The 23,069-nt window shown below is 40.6% G+C and overlaps 1 protein-coding gene across 4 annotated transcripts in view; it reads right to left on the bottom strand.

The window, feature by feature from the left end:
• LOC112636116 (UDP-glucuronosyltransferase 1-6) overlaps positions 1 to 23,069 on the bottom strand; it is a 56,536-nt gene that overhangs the window by 29,913 nt on the left and 3,554 nt on the right. The window contains exons 1-2 of one of the 4 annotated variants that reach the window (XM_025404587.1): positions 16,510 to 16,659; positions 14,463 to 14,529 (exon numbers count right to left, since the gene is read on the bottom strand). The exons of 2 other annotated variants lie outside the window; for them this stretch is intronic. In XM_025404587.1, coding sequence (XP_025260372.1) covers positions 14,463 to 14,522 — 60 coding nt within the window. In that variant the 5' untranslated portion in view covers positions 14,523 to 14,529; positions 16,510 to 16,659. Of the gene's footprint in view, positions 1 to 14,462; positions 15,479 to 16,509; positions 16,660 to 23,069 lie in introns of those variants that run through there. One more of the 4 variants, XM_025404581.1, reaches the window with a different exon arrangement.

Below are 23,069 nucleotides of genomic sequence, written 5' to 3'. Positions count from 1 at the left end.
ACCTCCGGCGTACAAAACCTAATGCAGAGCATTTTGGGGGGCCCTCAGCTGCCGTGCAAAGTGGAGCACATGCAGATGGGACTTTGTCCACCTGGGCAGCTTCCTCTACCTTGGGGGCTGGCTGACATGGATCCTAGGTTCCTGTTGATTCTTACTGCCTATCTGCGAAGATTAAAGTTTCTTTGCCTGACTTGCACAAGCGTTCCATCTCACCAGACTCATACTCTGTCTGGCAGCTAGGATTGTAAAATGCCTCCGACCAGAGCTGGGAAGTGCCAGGTCTAGGAATCTTAGTAGAGACTGCCGAGGTGTTTAGAGTCCTGCCCTGGAATTGGCAACCCAACCCAGGTGCAGGGTGCATGGTATTTCTCTCCTAGAGATGGATGCCAGTGCATGGCACTCTGCTTCACAGTCACCGTCAACCCTGAGATTCCAGAATTCCATGACTTTCCGGTGACAAGGAGGAGTGGGGTGGGGAGTAGAAAACAGATCCACAGGGATGGGGCACAGACACAGTAGAAACACTGATTCCTCTAGTCTTCTTATCACATACTTAGGTCCACCTCCCAACTCCACTCCTACCCTGAGGTTTGAGAAACACCTAGGAAAAAAGCTATGTTTCTAAGCCACTGTAAAATCCTCAGCAACATGCCAGCCTAGACACCCTCATGTACCCAGCCTATGGTGAAACCTCAGTGGTCATTTGCTCTAAGTCTGTGGCTGAAAGACCACGTGAAGTTTGAGGGTAAATATACTTGGCCTCTGCTTTTATACAATGGCCTAAATTAGAAGAATGTTTTTTCAGGGTCACCAGCTTGAACAGTTCCAGAAGGCACTATCTACATAGTACCTGGCACTGGCCCCACCCCTGAGGTTGTGCAATCCAGCTGCCCTGGTTCTCTCACTCTCCCAACTCCCCATTTGCCCCTGCCAGGGCCACTTCTGTGGAGGAGCAGCCCGGGCAGACACATCACATTCCACATTTAGAAGGCTCTCATGCTTTGTTTAATACTTTGCTGTCAGTGTCCTGAAATTCTTTTTTTTTTTTTTTGAGACAGTCTAACTCTGTCACCCAGGCTGGCGTGCAGTGGCGTGATCTTGGCTCACTGCAACCTCTGCCTCCCAGTTCCAAGTGCAAGTGATTCTCACACCTCAGCCTCCTGAGTAGCTGGAACCACAGCCATGCACCTCCACACCCAGCTAATTTTTTGTCTTTTTAGTAGAGAAGGAGTATCACTGTTTTGGCCAGGGCAGTCTTGAGTTCCTGGCCTCAAGTGATCTGCCTGCCTCAGCTTCCCACTTCAGCTTCAGCCACTGTGCTCGGCCTGAAATTCTTACTAATTTTTGAACAAAGGGCATTTTGCACTAAGACACTCAAAGTATGCAGCTGATCTGTTAGCGACCTACCTGCTCAGGGCATTAAAAGATACCAATATACCAGTTTGAAACAGTGGTTATGAATATTATCTCACAACTATAATTTGTGAGAAGACCTTCAACTTCCTAGAACTGTGAACTCAGTTTCCTCTTTCTTCAGAGCCTTTCCCAGACCCACAAACCATTTCTGTCTCTTCCCACAAGCAACATCACCAGCTGCTCTTTACAGCTGAAGGTAATCTCCCCACCCTGATTCTTAAAAAGGTATTTATTACCATTAAATTTGCCTCATTGGTGTCTGCTAAAAAATATGTGCAATTTTGAAGGATAAATTATGAGCCACCTCTGAAGACAAGTCTCTGATGAGTATCATTTTAAAAGCACAAACAAAATAAAAGCAAAACCCCATGTAATAAGACAAAAAATGAGAGAATGTGTTGCTGGAAAACTCAACTTACAAGAAATACTAAAGGAAGTTCTTTATGTTGAAAGCAAGTGACCCCATAGAATAATCTGAATTCATACAGAAAAAAAGCACCGATAATAGTAATCATGTAGTTATAAAAGGCAGTACCAATGCATACTTTCCTTTTATTCTTTTTTTTTTTCCCAGACGAAGTCTCTCTCACTCTTGTTCCCCAGGCTGGTGTGCAATGGCACAATCTTGGCTCACTGCAATCTCCGCTTCCCAGGTTCAAGCAATTCTCCTGCCTCAGCTTCCCGAGTAGCTAGGATTACAGGCGCCTGCCACCACACCTGGCTAATTTCTGTATTTTAAGTGGAGATGGGGTTTCACCGTGTTGGCCAGGCTGGTCTTGATCCAGGCTGGTCTCAGGTGATCCGCCCACCTTGGCCTTCCAAAGTGCTGGGATTACAGGCGTGAGCCACCGTGCCCAGCCCTATTCTTTTAACTGATTTTAAAAGCAATCCTAAAAAGCAATATACATATATACAATTATGTTGTTGAGAGTATAACATATGGAAGTGTAATATATTTGATAGTAACAGCACAAGGGAGGCAGTTGGGAGCAAAGGTAAACTGGGCTTAGAAATGACACCATAAGGTAACTCAGATCCATAAGAACAAAGGAAGAGAACCAAAAATGATCAGTAAAAAGGTTAATATAACAAACTCTATAAATACATACTTGCTCTTCTTTCTTCTGATTCTTGAAAGCATGTGCATTTATATAAAGTAATATCACCATGTATTGTTTAGTTTGTAACATATATAGATGTACCATGTACAACAATAATATCATAAAAAGGGGAGAAAGGAAATAGAGCTATATAGGAATGCCATTTCAGTATTTAACTAGAATTAAGTGGTATAAATCTGAAGTAGATACTGGTAAGTTAAAATTTATGTGCTAAGCCCTAGAACAACCACTCAGAACACAACTTTTTTAAATAGTGGAAAGAAAAATATTAAAGGATTTTACATGTTGCACTAGAAAATATTTACTCAATGCAAAAAAAAAAAAAAGCAATAAAAGCAAAACAGAGGAACAAATAAATACATGAGAGATACAGAACATAAAAAGTAAAATGGGGCCAGGCACAGTGGCTCACACCTGTAATCCCAGCACTTTGAAAGGCTGAGGCGGATGGATCACTTGAGGTCAGGAGTTTGAGACCAGACTGACTAATGTGGCAAAACTCTGTCTCTACAAAAAATACAAAAATTAGCCAGGCATGATGGCACACACCTGTAGTTCCAGCTCCTCAGGCAGCTGAGGTGGGAGAATCGCTTGAACCCAGGAGGCGGAGTTTGCAGTGGGTCAAGATCGTACCACTGCACTCCAGCGTGGGTGATAGAGTGAGATTTTGTCTCAAAATAAAAAAAAGAAAAAAGAAAAAAAATGATAGTAGACATGAAATCCTCTACATCAATAACAGAATTAAATGTGAATAGATTAAACAACTCAATTAAAAGACAGAGATTGTCAGACTGGATAAAAACAAGGCCTAATAATATCTTGTCTGTAGAAGCACATTTGAGATTTAAAAACAAAAAAAAATTATATTTAAAACATAAATTTTACAAAGTAAAATGGTGGAAAAATAATATATCATGAAATAGCAACCAAAAGAAATGCAGACTGGTTATACTAATATCAGATAAAATCAACTATTTTTTAATGACACAGTATCATGAAGCAAGATAATGTAGACCTTAAAACAAAAAATATTACTAGCCATAAAGAGGGAAATTGTGTAATGATAAGTGTCACTCTACCAGGAAACTAAACACAACACAAGAAGGCAGAAAATAATAAAGAATAGAGGTGAAATTAATGACAGAGAAATAGAGAAGTAATCAAGAAAAATCAAAAAACCAAAGTTGTTTATTTGAAAATATAGACAAAATGGATAAACCATCAGTTAGATCAACAAAGAAAAAAGAGAGAAGACTCAAATTGCTAAAAATATGAAATGAAAGAGGGAACATTACTACCAACCTTACAGAAACAAAAAGTATTATAAGGGAACACTCTGGACCATTTTATGCTAAGCAATTAGATAACTTAGATAAAATGGACAAATTCTTAGAAAGAAATAAACTACTGAGATTGAATCAAAAAGAAATACAAAATCTAAATAAAGCCATAACAGGTAAAAAGATTAAATTAGTAATTTAAAAACCTCCTGCAAGAAAAGCCTAGGCCCAGACAGTTTCACTAGTGAATTCTATCAAATATGTAACAAATGAATACTAATTCTTGACAGACTGTTCCCAAAAAACAGAAAAGGAGGGAACATTCCCCAGCTTATTCTACAAGGCCAGTAATGTTCAGATAGCAAACACAGACCAAGACTTTGCAAGAAAATAAACCGTCTAATATCTCTTATGGATATGATGCAAAAGTCCTCAATAAAATGCTGTCAAACCAAATTCAGTAACATGTAAAAGGATTATATAACATGATCAAGTGGGATTATTCTAGGAATACAAGGTTCATTTAGCACCTGAAAATCAATTAACACATATCACTAGAATAGGGGACCAAGAAGAAAACCATGTTCATTTCAATAGACACAGAAAAAGCATTTGACAAAACCATACACCTCAAATATGATAAGAATACTCAATGAGCTAGGAATAGATGCACATTTCCTCAATCTGATGATGTGGGGGGCATCTACTCAAAAAATCTCCAGTTAACACCTAATGTGCTAAAAGACTGAATGTTCCCCACCTAAGATCAGGAACAAGATAAGAATCTTCTCTTTCCACTTCTATTCAATACCATACTAGAGGTTCTAGCCAGGGTAATTAGATAAGCAAAAGAAATAAATGTCATCCTTATTAGAAAGGAAGAAATAAAGCTATCTTTATTTGTAGATGATATGATCTTGTATGTAGACAATCCTAAGAAATTCATGAAAAAAAACTATTAGAACAAATAAACAAGTTCAGAAGTGTTAAAATACAAGATCAATATACAAAACTCAATTGTATTTCTAGACACTAGAAATGAACAACACAAAATTAGAATTAATAAAATAATTCTATTTAAAATAGCATCTAAAAAGAATAAAATATTTAGGAATAGATTTAATTTTTTTAAGTGTGGCACTTTACACTGAAAAGTAAAAACTAATGTTGAAAGACATTAAAGAAGACCTAAGTAAAATGAAAGACATCCCATGTTCATGAATTAGAAGATTTAATCTTGTTAAGTTGGCAATAACCCACAAATTGATCTATAGATTCAACACAATTTCCATCAAAATTTCAGCTGGAATTTTTTGCAGAAATTGACAAACTGGCCCTAACATTCATATGGAAATTCAAGGTACCCAGTATGGCCAAAACAATATTAAAAAGGAATAACAAATTTAGAGGATTTGTAATTCCCAATTTCAAACTTACTATAAAGCTACAGTAATCAAGGCTGGGGGCAGTGGCGCACACCTGAAATCCCAGCACTTTGGGAGCTCGAGGTGGGTGGATCACCTGAGGTCAGGAGTTTGAGACCAGCCTGGCCAACACAGCAAAATCCTGTCTCTACTTAAAAAAAAAAAAAAAAAAAGCTACAGTAATCAAGACATACACTGGCAGTTCCTCAAAAGATTAAGTATACAGTTACCATACAACCCAGCAATTCCACTAAGTATATACCCAAGAGAACTGAAAACACATATACAAATAAAAATCATACACAAATATGTCCACAGTAGCTTTATTCATAATAGCAAAAAAGTGGAAACCACCCAAATGTCCATCAATTTACAAGTAGATATACGAAGTGTGGTATATGCATAGAACAGAATATTATTTGGCAATATAAAGTTATTCCACAACATGAATGAACCTTGAAACCTTTATGCTAAAGGGAAAAAGCTACTCATGTATTTTGTGAATGGAATCCATAGAAATAGGCAAATTCATAAGGACAGAAAGTTGATTAATGGCTGCCAGGGGCTAGAAGAAGGAGAGAAAGAAGAGTGAGTAATAATAGATATAAGGTATCTTTTGGGAGTGACTGAAAATGTTCTAAAGTTGACTATGATAATGGTTGTACAAATCTGTGACTACACTAAAAACCATTAAAATGACTGAATTGTATGTATGTGAATTGCATCATAATAAAGTTATATTTTCATAACCCCTTATTGTCATTCTCCTAGAGTTATCTAAATTACTAATCAGTCAACGTTCTAGGCTTTTATGTACTCATGTTGAATACTTTTTTTAACTGAATCATTCTAGCATTCAGCTACTCTTTAGATAATTATCTGTTAACAGAAAAACTGCTGCCAAAATGTTCCACATGCCTGGAAATGCCCCAGGTAATCAGTCATAAAGATAAACACAGCGTTTTGAAAGAGAGGCAGAATTTTAAAGCCGTTGTAGACATTGGCCTAAGTCATGTATTTTAAAAAGTGCCTATTAAGAATGACTTGGCATTTTGGGGCCGGGCGCAGTGGCTCACGCCTGTAATCCCAGCACTTTGGGAGGCCGAGGCGGGGGGATCACGAGGTCAGGAGATCGAGACCATCCTGGCTAACACAGTGAAACCCTGTCTTTACTTGAAAAATACAAAAAACTAGCCAGGTGTTGCAGTGCGTGCCTGTAGTCCCAGCTACTCAGGAGGCTGAGGCAGGAGAATGGCATGAAACTGGGAGGCAGAGCTTGCAGTGACCTGGGATCATGCCACTGCACTCCAGCCTGGGTGACAGAGTGAGACTCCATCTCAAAAAGAAAAAATAAAAGGAATGACTTGGCATTTCGGGGCTTTTATTCCACTGACTTGCCTAGAATGAACCCACAGCTCAAACAAGAAAGGCTGAGATTTCACCCTGAATGAGCATTCCTTGCAAAGACCCCTATAGGGAGACAAACAGCTCAGAGGGTGGGCACAGGATCCTTGCTGTCCTCCACACCTCCAGGCGGGGGCCCTGCTGCATAGACACCATTGGATTCACTTGGAATTGATTTAGATCAGAGTTTCTCAATTTCAGCACTCGTGACATTTTGAGCCAGAGTAATTCTTTGTTAGGAGTTGGGGGGTGGGTATTTTTCCACACATTGTACAACTTTCAACAGCATCCCTGGCCTCTACCTACATCCTACTGACTGTTTCGCCTCTCCAGTTGCAACACCAAAAATGTCTTCAGACATATCCGTCCTAGGGGAAAAATTAGTCCCGTTTGAGAACTACCATTTAGATGAACCCAGAGCACGAGAGGAGGAAACTTGGGAACAGAACTAGTCCTGAGGAACTGGGGTCTAGTTTTCTGGGAAAATGCTCCGTAAAAAATGCTGCAAGAAAACCACATTCATTGTTTTTATTACCTGTCGGCGAGAAAGTCTCAGCCTGTATTCAGGCCTAGCTAGGCTCTAGGCCTGGGCCTGCATTCTATTCCTTTCCATAGACCAGGCTGGGGAGAGAGGATGTCCCAGAGCCAGAGCTCTGGCCATGACCTGGCTCTATGGTCTGAATGGCCCTGTCCTTCTGAAGGCTTGAACAGTTCTTTGTATTACAAGGAAAACAGACTAGGATTTACCTCTGACCTTCTTTGTTCTAGCGAAAACACTCCAATGACCCTTCTCATAATGAAATGCAAAGTTAAATTCTCTTCTAAAATTGAGATCTTTGAAACCTGGCCATAACAATAGGAAAAGAGGTTATCCCTGGGATGGATGAAACTGAACAAAATAGCAAAAAGGACAGCATAAGAGTGTCCCAGCATCTGGCCTGGATTCAAGTCCCTACAGGAAGAGGAGAAAGGCCTAAAAACAAAGGTTCTTTATTTACTTATTTATTTATTTTATTTTATTTATTTATTTTTTTTCATGCAACAGCATGAGATTCTGGGGAAGAAGTGAGGACCAGAGAGACAGACAGAAAGGTTGCAAGGCACCTGCGAGAATCTGGCATGAGCTGAACTGTCTTGGGGCAAGTCATAACGTGCACAGGGCTGGAGAGGAGGCCCTGGGCAGGGCTGGGATAAGTTGTTTCAGGACATCTGGGACTGCCTGGTGGCTCAGCCTCTGATGTTCTCACAGCAGGAATCTCCGCTTCTCTGAGGGCCAGCTTGGACAGAAACCAAGCAGCCCTCTGAGATGGCCACGTCCCTCCTTGGGCAGAGGAGGCAGGTAAAGCTTTGGTCAAAGTCGCAAAGTCACACCAACATGGAAATGAGAGGGAAGTGATCCTGCTTTACTCTTCCACAAGGCGAGGCTGGGAGCCCAGAGGTTACCATGAGAAAGGACACTCTTTCTTTGTGAATCATAGCATTATGTAAAAACTGGTCACCAACCTATGGTTTTCAAGGAGATCGAGACCATCCTGGCTAACACGGTGAAACCCCATCCCTACTAAAAAAAATACAAAAAAATTATCTGGGCGTGGTGATGGGCACCTATAGTCCCAGCTACTCAGGAGGCTGAGGCAGGAGAATGGCGTGAACCCGGGAGACAGAGCTTGCAGTGAGCCAAGATCGCACCACTGCACTCCAGCGTGGGCAACAGAGCAAGACTCCGCCTCAAAAAAAAAAAAAAAAAAAGGGCTTTGCACAATTTTTTCAGAAATGTATTTGTTTTATAGTTGGGTCAATAGTTATCTATAAAGCATGCTTACTAATCTGATAGGTGAAATTGAATTCCACAGTTTATTAATCTGAATTTCTTGGATTATTTCTGAAATTAAGCATGTTCTTAAAGTTTTCTTGGCCACTTGTATTGTGTTTACTTTATGTATTGCCTGATTATGTGATTTGCCTAATGAAGAGTACATTTTTAAGCTATAATCAGGGCTTCATTTTCTATGATCTGTGATATATCTTCTTGTCTTAAATAATTTATTGCAACAAAGTCACATAAAATTAACCATGTTAAAGTGAACAATTTCATGGCATTTAGCACATTCATGTTTTGCAACCGACACTTCTATCTGGTTCCAGACATGTCCATCTGTCCAAAGACACACTTTTTTTCATAGTGTTGAAATGGTTTGACTATGGACAAAAGAAATTCTATTCTGATCACTTTAATTTAATTCCTAATAATTAAAAGTGCATGTTGATAATTACATATCATAATACAGAATGTTCTCTAGGAGGACATGCTGGGAATACAGTTGAGATACAAACGAGGTCAAGCACCAGATATAGGGTCACAGGGCTCAAAACGTACATTCACTATAGCTCAGTTTCTCAATATAACTGAGTACAACTTTTTGAAAAAATAAGATGATTGATACCAAGGTGCAGAAATGATATTTTTTCTCTCTTATGCCAACTATTAACAAGAATAAATAACTTTCATTTACTTTTTTCCAATACCCCAGACTTCAAGGAGAAGGAATAAATAGCTTTGATTCAACCAATAGTATGAAATCATTAAATAAATGCATAACTTTTGCTTATTAACTTCTTAGATTTTCCTGAAATTAAAAAGGAAATTTAAAAATTACTTGAAACAAATGAAAATGGAAACACAATATATCAAAATCTATGGGCTACAGCAAAACCAGAACTAAGAGAGAAGTTTTTAACAATAAATGCCTACATCCAAAAAGTAGAAAGATTTCAAATAAACAACCTAACAATGTACCTCAAGGAACTAAAAAAGCAAACATATACCAACTCAAAATTTATAGAAGGAAAGAAATAATAAAGATCAGGGAAGAATCAAATTAAATTGAGACTAAATAAACAATGCAAAAGACCAATGAAACAAAAAGTTGTTTATAAAAAAAAAAGATAAACAAATTTGGCAAAAGTGACAGACTGGATTAAGAAAATGTGGCACATATACACCATGGAATACTATGTAGCCATAAAAAAGGATGAGTTAATGTTCTTTGTAGGGACATGGATGCAGCTGGAAACCATCATTCTGAGCAAATTATCACAAGAACAGAAAACCAAATACTGCATGTTCTCACTCATAGGTGGAAATTGAACAATGAGATCACTTGGACACAGGAAGGGGAACATCACACACCGGGTCCTATTGTGGCGGCGGCGGGGAGGGATAGCATTAGGAGATATACCTAATGTAAATGATGAGTTAATGGGTGCAGCACACCAACATGGCACATGTATACATATGTAACAAACCTGCACGTTGTGCACATGTACCCTAGAACTTAAAGTATAATAAATAAATAAATAAATAAATAAACATAAACAAAATTGGCAAACTTTGAACTAGACTAAGAAAAAGAGAAAACACTAAGATAAAATCAGAAATGAAAAAGGAAACATAGCAACTGACCCCACAGAAATACAAAGGATCATTAGAGACTATTGTGAACTACTATGTGCCAACAAATTAGAAAACCTAGAGGAAATGGATACATTTCTGAACACATACAACCTACCAAGATTGAACAAAGAAGAAATAGAAAACCTCAACAAACCAATATAAGTAATAAGATTGAAGCAGTAATAAAAAGTCTCTCATTCAAAAAAGCCCAGGACCGGATGGATTCACTGCTGAATTCTACCAACCATTTTTCAAAGAACTAATACCAATTCTACTCAAACTATTACAGAAAAATGAAGAGGAGAGAATACTTCCAAACTCATCCTATAAGCCCAGTGTTACCCTGATACCAAAACCAGACAAGGGCACAACAAAAAAAGAAAACTGCAGGCCAATATCTCTGATGAACATAGATGCAAAAATCTCAACAAAATACCGGCAAACCAAATCCAATAACACGTTAAGATAATTAATCACGATCAAGTGGGACTCATCCCAGGATGCAAGGATGATTCAACATATACAACTCGCGACAGAGCAAGACTCCGTCTCAAAAAAAAAAAAAAAAAAAAAAAAAAAAAAAAAAAAAAAAAAAAAAAACATATACAACTCAATAAATGTGATACATGTATTGATATATTGATATTAATACACTGACAGAATTAGGACAAAACTCATACGATCATTGTAGATGCTGAAAAAACATTCAACAAAATTCAACATCCCTTTATGATAAACACTCTCAATAAACTGGCTACAGAAGGAACATACCTCAAAACAATAAAGGCCATATATAATAAACCCATAGCTAACATCATACTGAAAAGGGTAAAACTGAAAACTGTTCCTCTAAAATCTGGAATAAGACAAAGATGCTGACTGTCACCACTGTTATTCTTCATAGTACTGGAAGTCCTATCCAAAGCAATTAAGAGAGACAAAGAAATAAAGGGCATCCAAGTTGGAAAGGAAGAAGTCAAATTATTCTTCTTCTCAGATGACATAATATATTTAGAAAAATTTAAACACTCCACCAAAAAGCTGTTAGAACTGACAAGGAAATTCAGTAAAGTTGCAGGATACAAGATCTACTTACGAAAATCAGTAGCATTTATAAATGCCAACAGAGAAAAAACTGAAAAGGAAATCAACGCCATTTACAAAAGCTACAAAGAATATATAATACCTAGGAACAAATTTAACTAAGGAAGGGAAAAATCTGTACAAGGAAATGAGGATGAAGACCAAATATATATTTCACAATATTACAGTCCTATGTTTTCTTTATTCATTCATTAGTTGATGTGTGCTTAGGTTGACTCCATATTTTGGCTATTGTGAACAGTGCTATAATAAACATGGGAGTGCAGATATCTCTTCAACGTATTTTTTTTTATTTTGGATATATACCCAGCAATGGGATATATTGGGGCAGTTCTAGTTCTGTTTTTTGTTTTGTTTTGTTTTTGTTTTTTAGAATCTCCATACTGTTCTTCATAGTGGCTGTACTAATTTATATTCTTCAAATGTAAATTTGAAGACATGTAAATTTGAAGATAGAGCCCTATCTCTGTGGGACCTGATGCTATCTTCAGGTGGACACTGTCAGAACTGAATTAGAGGACACCCAGCTGGTATCTGGCAGAATTGCCTGCTTGCTTGGTGTATGGAGAAAAAAAAAAAAAAAACCCACACATTGGTTCACAGAAGTCTTCTGTGTTGTTTGTTGTTGAGTGAGAAAACAGGAAAAACCCTTTGAGTTTTTTGTTGGTGTTGTTTTCCACTCACAGACAGTACATATGCACAATGGAAAATTATTCAGCCATAACAAAGAATGAAGACCTGTCATGTGCAGCAACATGAATGTAACTGGAAGTCATTGTGTTAAGTGAAATAATCCAGGCACAGAAAGACAAATACCACATGTTCTCATTTATATGTGGGAGCTAAAAAAGTGGATCTCATGGAGGTAGAGAGTTCACTGGTAATTACTAGAAAGTGGAAAGGGTAAGTAGGAAAGTAGGGGGGAAAATGGTTGGTTAAAATTTAAAAAAGAAAAAGAAAAAAGAAATAAGATAAAATAAAATTTGTAATACTCCAAAAACTTTGACAGAAAAGAGAAAAACATCTAAAGGGCCAATAAAGAACATTGATCAAAAAAAAAAAAAAAAGAAGAAGAAGAAGAAGAATGCCGGGCACGGTAGCTCATGCCTGTAACCCCAGCACTTTGGGAAGCTGAGGTAGGTGGATCACAAGGTCAAGAGATCGAGACCATCCTGGCCAACATGGTGAAACTCCATCTGTACTAAAATACAAAAATTAGCTGGGCGTGGTGGCACACGCCTATAGTCCCAACTACTCAGGAGGCTGAGGCAGGAGAATCGCTTGAACAGGGGAGGTGGAGGTTGCAGTGAGCCGAGATCGCACTACTGCACTCCAGCCTGGGTGACAGAGTGAAACTCTGTCTCAAAAGAAAAGAAAAGAAAAGAAAAAGTGTTGGTTAATGGGCACAAAAATACTCTTAGATAGAATAAGTCCAAAGTGCGACAGCACAGTAGGGTGACTACAGTTAACAAGAATGTATTCTGCAGTTCAAAATAGCTAGAAATGAAGAATGGGAATGTTCCCAACATAAGGAAGGAATAAATGTTCAAGGTGATGGATATCTTAATTACCCTGATTTGATCATTGCACATTGTATACATGTATCAAAATATCACATGAACCCCCAAAATGTGTACAACTATATTATGTCCCAATAAAAAGATTCCTGACATTCTAAGTTTTTATTTCATGCCCCAGACTCCCTGGAACCAGTTCAGTTATCCCCATCTCCTCACCCTTGCCTTTTCACAGTGGCTACTGCCAACTGTTCAATTTGTTAACAGAGAAATCAGCAGGTGTAAAGAAGAGAGATAAGGGTCTTTGGGACCTGTTTGAGGCTTTCTCTCTGATAAAAAGAGGAACTGGAAAAGAAAATCTGGCATAAAAGATAGAGGGAGTTGCCTGAAGCCTTTCAAATGTGTAAATATTTACATTAAAATTTAAAACTCACAGATTTTTATTTTCCAAAGTAACTCTGGGCCCTTTTCCTACATGTCAGGAGGCCATCCGTAAACACTTGCCTTAGGTCAGAGGCCATCCCCCTTTTGCTGAAAAGGCCAGATAGTAAATGTGTAGACTTCGCAGACCAAATACGTCCATGGCACATATTCTTCATTGTTAAATTGTTTTAAAACTATAAAAACCATTCTTAGCTCTGGGCCATATAAAAACAGGTCTCGGCCAGGCGCTGTGGCTCACGCCTGTAATCCCAACACTTTGGGAGGCCGAGGTAGGCGGATCACGAGATCAGGATATCGAGACCATCCTGGCTAACATGGTGAAACCCCGTCTCTACTAAAAACACAAAAAATGGCCGGGCGCGGTGGCTCAAGCCTGTAATCCCAGCACTTTGGGAGGCCGAGACGGGCGGATCACGAGGTCAGGAGATCGAGACCATCCTGGCTAACCCGGTGAAACCCCATCTCTACTAAAAAATACAAAAAACTAGCCGGGCGAGGTGGCGGGCGCCTGTAGTCCCAGCTACTCGGGAGGCTGAGGCAGGAGAATGGCGTAAACCCGGGAGGCGGAGCTTGCAGTGAGCTGAGACCCAGCCACTGCACTCCAGCCTGGGCGACAGAGCCAGACTCCGTCTCAAAAAAAAAAAAAACCACAAAAAATTAGCCAGACAAGATGGCGGGCACCTGTAGTCCCAGCTACTCAGGAGGCTGAGGCAGGAGAATGGCGTGAACCCAGGGGCGGAGCCTGCAGTGAGCCGAGATTGCGCCACTGCACTCCAGCCTGGGCGGAGCAAGCCTCCGTCTCAGAAACAAAGAAACAAACAGGTCTCAACATAAAAGGAAACAAAAAACAAACAAACAAACAAAAAACAGGCCTTTGGGGAGACTAGGCTCACAGGCTGTAGTTTGCTGGTCCTTGGCTTAAGGTCCAGAGACAAAGCATGCGACAGAGTTGGGAAAATTGATTTTAATCTGGACCTGTTCCCTTAGTCAAGCCTTCACCTCTGTTTGAACTGGGACATTTCTAAGGCTCATTCAATGATTATGTGACTGTCCCCAGATTACCTAACTAAGCAAATCTACTATTGCCAAGCATGAGCCCTGTCTTCATCCAAATGCCTATGTACCACTTCAGCCTCAGGTCTCCTATGTGTCCCCGCTGCTCCGAGCCGGGTATCACTTTCCCACTACAGTTACTCCAGGAAATCCTCCAAGGGACAGTTGGCTCAAGGATCCAAATGAGTGAGGGAGAACAGAGCCTGGAAGAAACAAGGCAGCCCAAAAGAAATAAACCCACCAACCTCAGACAGGTCTTTCCTCTTCTTACAGTTGGTACCTCCAATGAAGACCATGTTGGGCATGACTGGCCTAGGATACTCAAGTACAAAGTCATATCTTAACAGCCAAACAGAGACCTTCTGATACAAGGTGATTACATCCACATCTCTCTTGAGGACAGCTGATGCGAGTTCGTCGTACTTTGAAAACAGACAATAAAATAGATAGGGCTCCAACAAATTAACGAGGAAGTTGGCCACTCGTTGGGGAAAAGTCATGTGGTCTGAAAACTTTGTGTAGCACCTGGGAATATAGGACACAGGGTTTGGGCTTCTGCTGAATGTATGCTCCAGGGAACACGGAAAACCCCTGAAGAGGTACACGGAGGGTAGGCCCAAATACTCAGCCAGGATCACCCCACAGGGTAAGGCTGGGTCTGTGAAAAGAGCATCAAACTTGCTCTCCTTGAGGAAGTTCAGGGTGTCCACGTCCTGCAGGAGGCTCTGGCAGTTGATGAAGTACATGCCAATAACGACCATGTTATTCCTGTACTCTGTCTGAGGAGCAGTCAGGAATGATCGCTCAGCAAAGTGATTGTTTCCAAACAATTGGTAACGGTTCTTCATCTCTTCTTGGTCATACGGCACTGGATAGATTTTTCTTGTGTAGTATTTGGATTCTTTCAAAAGCAAATTGACTTCAGGCACCACCACTACAATGTCATGCCCCCGGTCACTGAGAACTTCAACTATATCCTTCATACTAAGCCAGTGGCTTCCATCCTGAGGGATCACCAGCAGCTTGTCACCTACAACCATGCCCCAAAGTGCTAAGAAGAAAACCCCTGCGGAAATTCTCTGAAATGCACGAAGCAGGCAGGCCATCCTGGAACCAGTTAAAGTAACAACAGTAATAAAGAGTTTTCACGCTCCAAATCACAGGGCTCCTAGCTATTTTCCCTAAACTAACCACTGCTTTTCACAGGCCCTGTCTACCTCTCCCTTGCTCTGAATTTTGCCCTTTAATATGTAAGAACCCAAATTAATATTTAACCATTTTAAGCACACAGTGAATATGAATCAACTACACCCTATGTCAACTTTTACCTGAACTTCCAGGATTTTCTCTTCATCTCCACCAGTCTGCCTCTCCCTCTCAGAAAAGTTATAGCAACACGTTGAAGATAACGTGGAGAGACCCCTGGAGACCCCCTGCCAATTCTCTATCCCGAACTTGCTGGATTCCTCATCATTGACGTTGTCTGTTATGTCCATGATGTGTGGGGATTTTATTTCACATGGACCTATTCTCTAACACCAGCTGGGTATCCTACAATTCAATTCCATTCTGAATTGAATTCTGAGTTAGCATGGACCCCACAGGTTAAGGGCTCAGTCCTACAAGACTGCCTCCACTTCAGACACCAATTGCAAATAGTAGGTTCCCAGGTTACCCACAACTTCTGTCTGACTTGGCAAAAATCAGAGGTTCACACACCCTCTTTCTTGGAGTCAGTCATTTGCTAGAATGACTCACAGAACTGAAGAAAACAGTTTAGTTACTAGGTTTGGTTTATCACAAAGGATATTGCAAACAACACAGATGAATAGCCAGAGGAAAAAGTACAAAGAACAAGATATGGGGGTAAGGCCATGGAGCCCCATCTGCCATCTCTGGGTGCCCCACCCTCCACACCTTCAGCAACCTGAAAGCTCTCTGAACCCCGCCTTTTTGAGTTTTTATGTAGGCTTCCTTACATAGTAGGCATGATTGATTAGATTGTTGCCCACTAGTGATCAAATCAATCTTCAATCACTCTCTCCTTTCTTCCCTCTAATTGCAAGGGTTTGGTTCCCTGGCAACCAGCCCTCATCCTTAGAGACTTTACATGTCCTTTACATAAACTTAAATGTGATGGAAACGGATCTGTTTTGAAAAACAAAAGATTCTCTGTTCACCTTTATCGCTTCCACCACTTATGGTTTCAGGAGCTCTGGCCAGGAAACAAAGACAAACATATATATTTCTTATTATACATCACAATATAACAACATTCAAACTGTTACTTGCCTTTAGGAAATTAAGATCTGAGAAGTGTAACTCTAGCCAGTACGTGGTGAGGTACTAGAGCTGCAGTCAGAAAGCCTGGTATCTGCTTCCCGCCCAGCCACCCATCAGCCAGGGGAGTGACTCCTCTCCTGAGCTTCAGGTTTCTCAACTGAGGCCCAGAAAGGGAGGGTCACACTGGCCCTGCCTGCTAATCACACTGCTGAGGGTGGTCCCAGAGCAAGACCTGTGTAGAAACTAGGCTGTCGCAGTGAGAGGTGGTGCCTAGCATTACTAGAACAGACTCGCCCAGAGCTAGTCACGCACACCTGGTTGGCATGCAACATCCTGTTCTCACCTACAAGTTTGGCATTGGAGGTGTTCTGGGGCCCAGGAAGGGACAAGCCTGAGCAACATGATTAGAGGGGCCACTCCAAGGACAGGGCTGGCCCCCACGGGGAACATAACCAGGATGCAAATTCATTGTTCAAGGCATGCGAAGACTCAGGTCAGTCCAAGCTAGGAGCAGTCTCCCAAGAGGATTGCCAGCTTACAATGATCAAAGTCATGGGGGTGGCAGCATCTTGCTTTGAGTTCATCTAGATAGCAATAAGACTCCAGGAAGGTTGCAAAGGGAACAGAGCTCAGGTCCACCTTCTTGAGCAGGCGGACATTAGGCAGGTTTCCTTCAAAGAACAGTTCATCTAGAGGACGAACGGCTTAAGCAAGCATGTAGGAATAGCAGGATCAAGAGATGCTACAAACTTCACATTCTTTATACTAGACCTCCACTGTGCTGTGGACATTGGTCTGGGCCCTTCCAAGCAGAGCCTTGCTCTGAAAATCCTATGGCTCATCTGTGGGTCCTGTTCTTAGTTCCAGAAGTCCCTACAGAACATGAGTTGGAGGAAGGAGTTGCAGAAAAGAAACTAACATCACTATGCATATCATCCCTTGAATTCCTAACACCTTCTTGCAAAGAAAGAAGGTATTAGAAAACATTTTTCTTTCTCCTATGGGCTTTGACTATACTAAGAATGGCGTGTGTGTGTGTGTGTGTGTGTGTGTGTGTGTGTGTGTGTGTCTGCACTGGAGACTAGCCAGAGGAATCTGGCATGTCTGTTAGTCATAATGATGATCCCTAAAGAGTAGCTCCACCAGAGACCCAGGCCTGCCCTGGTTGGTGCTGTGGGAGTCAAGGTGTCCTCAGGCATCTCCTGAGTATCACACAAAGGCCGATTTTTTTTTTCCTCAGGGATTGCTGCCGACTGAATGACTCAGGCTTGGGACATATTCCAGTGGCATGAAAGAAGTAAATCCTAAGATAAAAACAAATCTCTGTGGGCAAGAGCAGATTTCCCAAAAGTAAATGGAGGATACCTGGCATTTTGAAAAGAAGAGAGACCCAAAGATGTGCATGAAGGTAATTTCATGTTGGGAATAGGAAGGTCTGGAAAGGTGGACCCTATGGAGAGGTTTGCTTCTAAGGTGCTCACTCTTTCAGACCCTTGTATGACCTATGAGCCATAAGTAATGGAGCCAGGACCTACCTGCAAGATTTCAAAGGACCTGCAAACTGTTTGAGACTTAAAAAAAGAAATTTGCTGAATCTAGAATTCTAAAATGGCAAAATTGAATTTATGAATATTTTATGAAATGGCTATAAGAACGTAACTACATGTCAGTGAATCCACTACAGATTAGCTCACCAAGTTACGCAGACATAGGTGACATGGGATGCAGGAGCATATTTGATATGCTGTGGGGTGGGGCTGCAGAAGTCAGAATGCTCTGTGCCCAGATCTTGAGGGAAGTCCAAAATGGTGAGATGAAGCAGGAATCCCTTTTAGGGGCCTGTGGGCTCCTCCAAACATGGAAATAAAGGACATTCTTGGGTTCTTTCAAAGGAAATTCCAGGCACCTACCTGACCCTGAGAAATAAATAAGGCACTTGATAAGCAAGAAGGTAATAGTAGCCTAAAACAATAGCCAAGGATGTTAGAGTCCAGAGATGCTTGATTCCCTATAGAAACTAAAGATTACATCTTAACATATGTCCCTGAGTTGTTTTTCGGAAACCTGGACTTCACCAAATGGATCCATTGGCAGGCAGACCTCAGATAAAGGGAACCGAGAACTGAACTCTGACAGCCATTGTTTGTTCCTGGAGGAAGTCACACTCATGAGCAAGAGCTAACATTCTTTTCTGCGAACCCCAAATTTTAAATGAAGCTTCTCTTCCTTAGCTAATTACAAATCAGAAAATCTCTGAATTCACCTATGACCTGCAAGCCTTCATTTCTCATGACCAAACCGATGTGTAACCTCTGTGTATTGATTTGCGATTTCTTCTTGTAACTTCTGTTTTCCTAAAATGTATCCTTGCCCTTAAAAACCCTTACTTGCAAGCCATCAGAGAGGTTGGGTCTTAAGTATAAGCCTCCCAATACTCCTTGCTTGGTGCCCTGCACATAAACGCCTTCCTTTCTCCCATTGCAAATCTCAGTGTGGATGTTTGGCCTTACTGCACTGGGTGAGTGAACCACAGTTCAGTTTAGTGTGATAACAACAGTCAAGTCTGAATCACCCACGGACAGGATAGGGAAGTGCAGGTAAGTACGGCTTGCCCAGCCAGACAGCTCCAGGGGCACCTGTCCTAGTAGAAGATAAGGTGTTTATAACTTCCTTCAGGGGCTTGTAACAATGTGGGTTGTGGTCCCAGGAGCAGTGGGGAGGGGCACAGGTCACTAAGTAAGCCATGACAAAGGGATTATTCAGAAGAGACATAAAGTAGGATTTCCACTTGCCCATGTTTGTGAAGTAAAGAGACCCTGGAACACAGGGATGAAGGGAAAGAACACGCTGTGATTCCAAACATTTGGCTTCATGCTGCACCTGCCATCTTCCCTGCTTGGCACACTGTCGCCCCAACTTCTCCCAAGATTGCCACTCCTCATCCTGCAAGGTCCCCTATGATCAGCTCTCTTTGCATCCTTTACTTTTCTTTCAAAGTATGTTTCACAGTTTGTAACTAATCAATGCCTTCGTCTCCACAGATGTTTGTTCAATGAAGGACATCTAATATTAAATTTTTTAGAAAAAGAGCCAGCTGCATGTTATTCTGTAACACCAACAAAAACAAGACTAACTCATGTTTGCTGAGGGATTCGAGACCATGTGATGTCCTAAGTCAAACCCACTCTAGGCACAGTTCACTCCATGTGACATTCCCAAAAGGCCAGAGATAGGACATTTCCCAAAAAGTTTTCTGTCAACACAGGGAGGCAGTCAGGAATAGAGGTTAGGCACATGGGCTCAAAAATTAGAACATCAGGGTCTATCGTATACAAATGTTCACAGTAACATCATTTTTCATGGTTGAAAAGGGGAAACAACCCACATGTCAACCAACTGATGAACGGATTAAAAAAATGTGGTAAATCCATACAATGGAATATTCAGTCATGAAGAGGAATGAAATACTGATTCATGCTACAACATGGATAAGCCATGAAACTAAGTGGAAGAAGCCAGTCATAAAGGCTTCTATTTTCATGAAATGCCCAGAATAGGCAAATCCATACAGACAGAAAGTAAATTAATGCTGAGGGGTAGGAGAAGGGGGAGAAATAAAGAGTGACTGCCAGTGGGCATGGGGTTTCTTTTTGGAGTGAGGAAAATGATCTGGAATTAGATATTGGTGATGGCTGATTATATCTGGGAACACATGGAAAACCACTGAATTTTATGATACATGAATTACATATCAATTTTAAATTTAATTAATTAATTAATTAATTTAATTTGAGACAAGGTCTTAGTCTATCATCCAGGCTGGAATGGAGTGGAATAATCATGGCTCACTGCGGCCTTGACCTCCTGGGCACAGGCGATCCTCCCACCTCAGCCTCCTGAGTAGCTGGGACCACAGGCATGTGCCACCATGCCCAGCTAACTTTTAAAAAAAAATTTGTAGAGACAGTGTCTCCCTGTGTTGTCCAGGCTGGTCTCAAACTCCTGGGCTTAAGTGATCTTCCTGCCTTGGCCTCGTAAAGTGCTGTGATTCCATGTGTGAGCCACCACACTCAGGCTTTTTAACTTTTTTTTTTTTTTTTTTTACAAAGAATGTACGGATTTGAATCCTGGCTCCCCTATTTACTTGAGCAATAACCTTGGGCAAGTCACTCAACCCCTCTGTGCCTCAGTTTCATCATCTGCAAAATAGGTCGGCCAATAATGCCAGCTTCCATGTAAGTACTCAGGATAGCACCTGGTACCTGGTGAGCCTCCAATATATGTTAGCTTTTATTATATTTAATTTGCAAATTCACCCTAAGGAGACAGTCCACCATCTGAAGTTTAAATCATTCAAGGGAAACTTGCATCAAGAAGACAATATTGATATCTCACCATGTTGTTTTGAAGAGAGTCTGAATGCCTGGTTAATATCATTAATCTTGTGGAGGCTGGAAATAATTGTGCTGGAAAACGCATATCACCCACACAATTACGGGTATTGTTGATTCACTGCCACATGCCAGGCATCTGCATGCATTATCATATTTAATCTAGATAACACTGAGTTTTTACCCAAGTTTACGCAAGTGTCACAACTGAAGTACTTATGAAATCAGGCTTGGATGACTCCAGGGTCCATGTGCTCAAACACTACATTGAATCACCTCCTAAAGTCCTCTAGCGTCAAAACCAAGACTTGGGGTACAACTTCCCTGCCTTGCTAATTAATCACTGACAGCTTCCCTGCATGAGTCAGCCTGTGGGATGCCCCTTCTTGTTGACCCCTCTGGGGCAGGAATCACACAGAAAAGGTGACAGAAAGGAAAGACATAGGTGGGGAAGGAGATAGAAAAGAGGAATAAAATAGGGAGGGAAAAGTAACAGGGAGGTGGAAAGAGGAGAGTTGGAGTGTTGCATAAAATAAAGCCAGTGAGGCTAGGGAAGGCGAGATCATGGGTGACCTTCATAGCCAGTGGGAGGGTGCAGGCCAGAGGGCACCACCAGAATATGTTGAGTGGGCCAAAAGAGGTAGTGTATCATGTTTGATATCACATTATCAACATAGATTGAAGGAGAGAGAGAGAGACAGTCAAGGAAAGCAGCAGTAATCCACACTTGACTTCTGACACCAGGGATTTCAGAAAGCCACAGAAAGCTTAGGTTCTAACGGAGGTGGAGGCTCCACCTGGGCTCACCTGTTCAGAAAGTTTCATAGAGAAGGAAAACATAGGATGTGTCATGGGAGAGCCTCCATGTCAAGCATGTGCGTGTTAATCTGCACACTTTAATAAGGGTGCCCACATGAGTTATCTTTTCATTCTCTTGATAGTGTCCTCTGATATACAAAAGTTTTTGTATAAAAACATTATGATAAAGATTTAGCTCTTCTTTTTCTTGTTTTAATTTCTTGTCCTTTTGGTACAAGAAAAAAACATCTCAGAAACCATTTCCAAATTCAAGGTCATGAATATTTTCTCCGATGTTTTCTTCTAAGAGTTTTACAGTTTTAGATTTTCTATTTAGGTCTTTGGTCCATTTCAAGTTAATTTTTGTATATGATACAAGGTAAGGGTGCAACTTCATTCTCTTGCACTTGGATATGCAGTTGTCCCAGAGCCCTCTGTTGAAGACACTATTCTTTGCCATTTCAATGGTCTTGGCACCATGGTAAAAATCAAGGCAAAGAATGTATGGGATTACTTCTGGATTGTAAATTCTATTCCATTGATCTACATGTAAAAGATTTTTTGAGACAATCAGGATAAATTTAATTATGAAGTGAAAATGAGATAATATTAAAGAATTATTGATTGTCTTAGGAATTGTGGCTGTGAAACAAATTTTCCTTATTTTTTATATTTAGTGAAGTATTTCATGATGAGACAACATGCCAAGACTTCCTTTTAAAAAAAAAGTCAAAATTTTTCTTTAAAATGAAAGAAAAAACGAAGAAAGATGAAGCAGTACAGAAAGATATTGAAAATTATTTAACCTAAGAATGGCTACATGGGTATACATTATGCTACAGCCTCTCCTCGGTATATGTTTGAAAAGTTTGATAATAAAAAGTTGAAATAAATAATCTTGGAGGGAAGCCTTGGGCTTGCCCACTAACAGGTTAATTTGAATTTCGATCAAAAACAGAATGCGAGAGCAATGGGGAAAGCACAGATCTTTTCTTGCTGTAACCACATCCCAGCCCCAGTTCTCCAGAGCTGCACTGGCCCTAGATGGTGTTGACTGAGCCCAAATTCTTTATAACTGGATTCAACCATCAATTCTGCTGTAATTCACCAAAAAGTCAAGAAAAGTGGAAGTGATTTTCTTTTTTTCTCATTAAAACCATTTTAAGTCCGGGTGTGGGCTCATGCCTGTAATCTCAACACTTTGAAAGGCCGAGGCAGGCGGATCACTTGAGGTCAGGAGTCAGAGACCAGCCTGGCCAATATGGTGAAACACTGTCTGTACTAAAAATACAAAACAAAACTGTTTTAATGTTCTCCTGAATGATGATCTACCATCTTTGTTAAAGTGTTTATTTACATCCCTGGGTGTAATTCCCCTGG

The sequence above is a fragment of the Theropithecus gelada genome, chromosome 12, assembly GCF_003255815.1.
Source record: "Theropithecus gelada isolate Dixy chromosome 12, Tgel_1.0, whole genome shotgun sequence".
In the NCBI taxonomy this organism is placed as follows: domain Eukaryota; kingdom Metazoa; phylum Chordata; class Mammalia; order Primates; family Cercopithecidae; genus Theropithecus; species Theropithecus gelada.
This window is presented reverse-complemented; position numbering and strand designations above follow the sequence as displayed.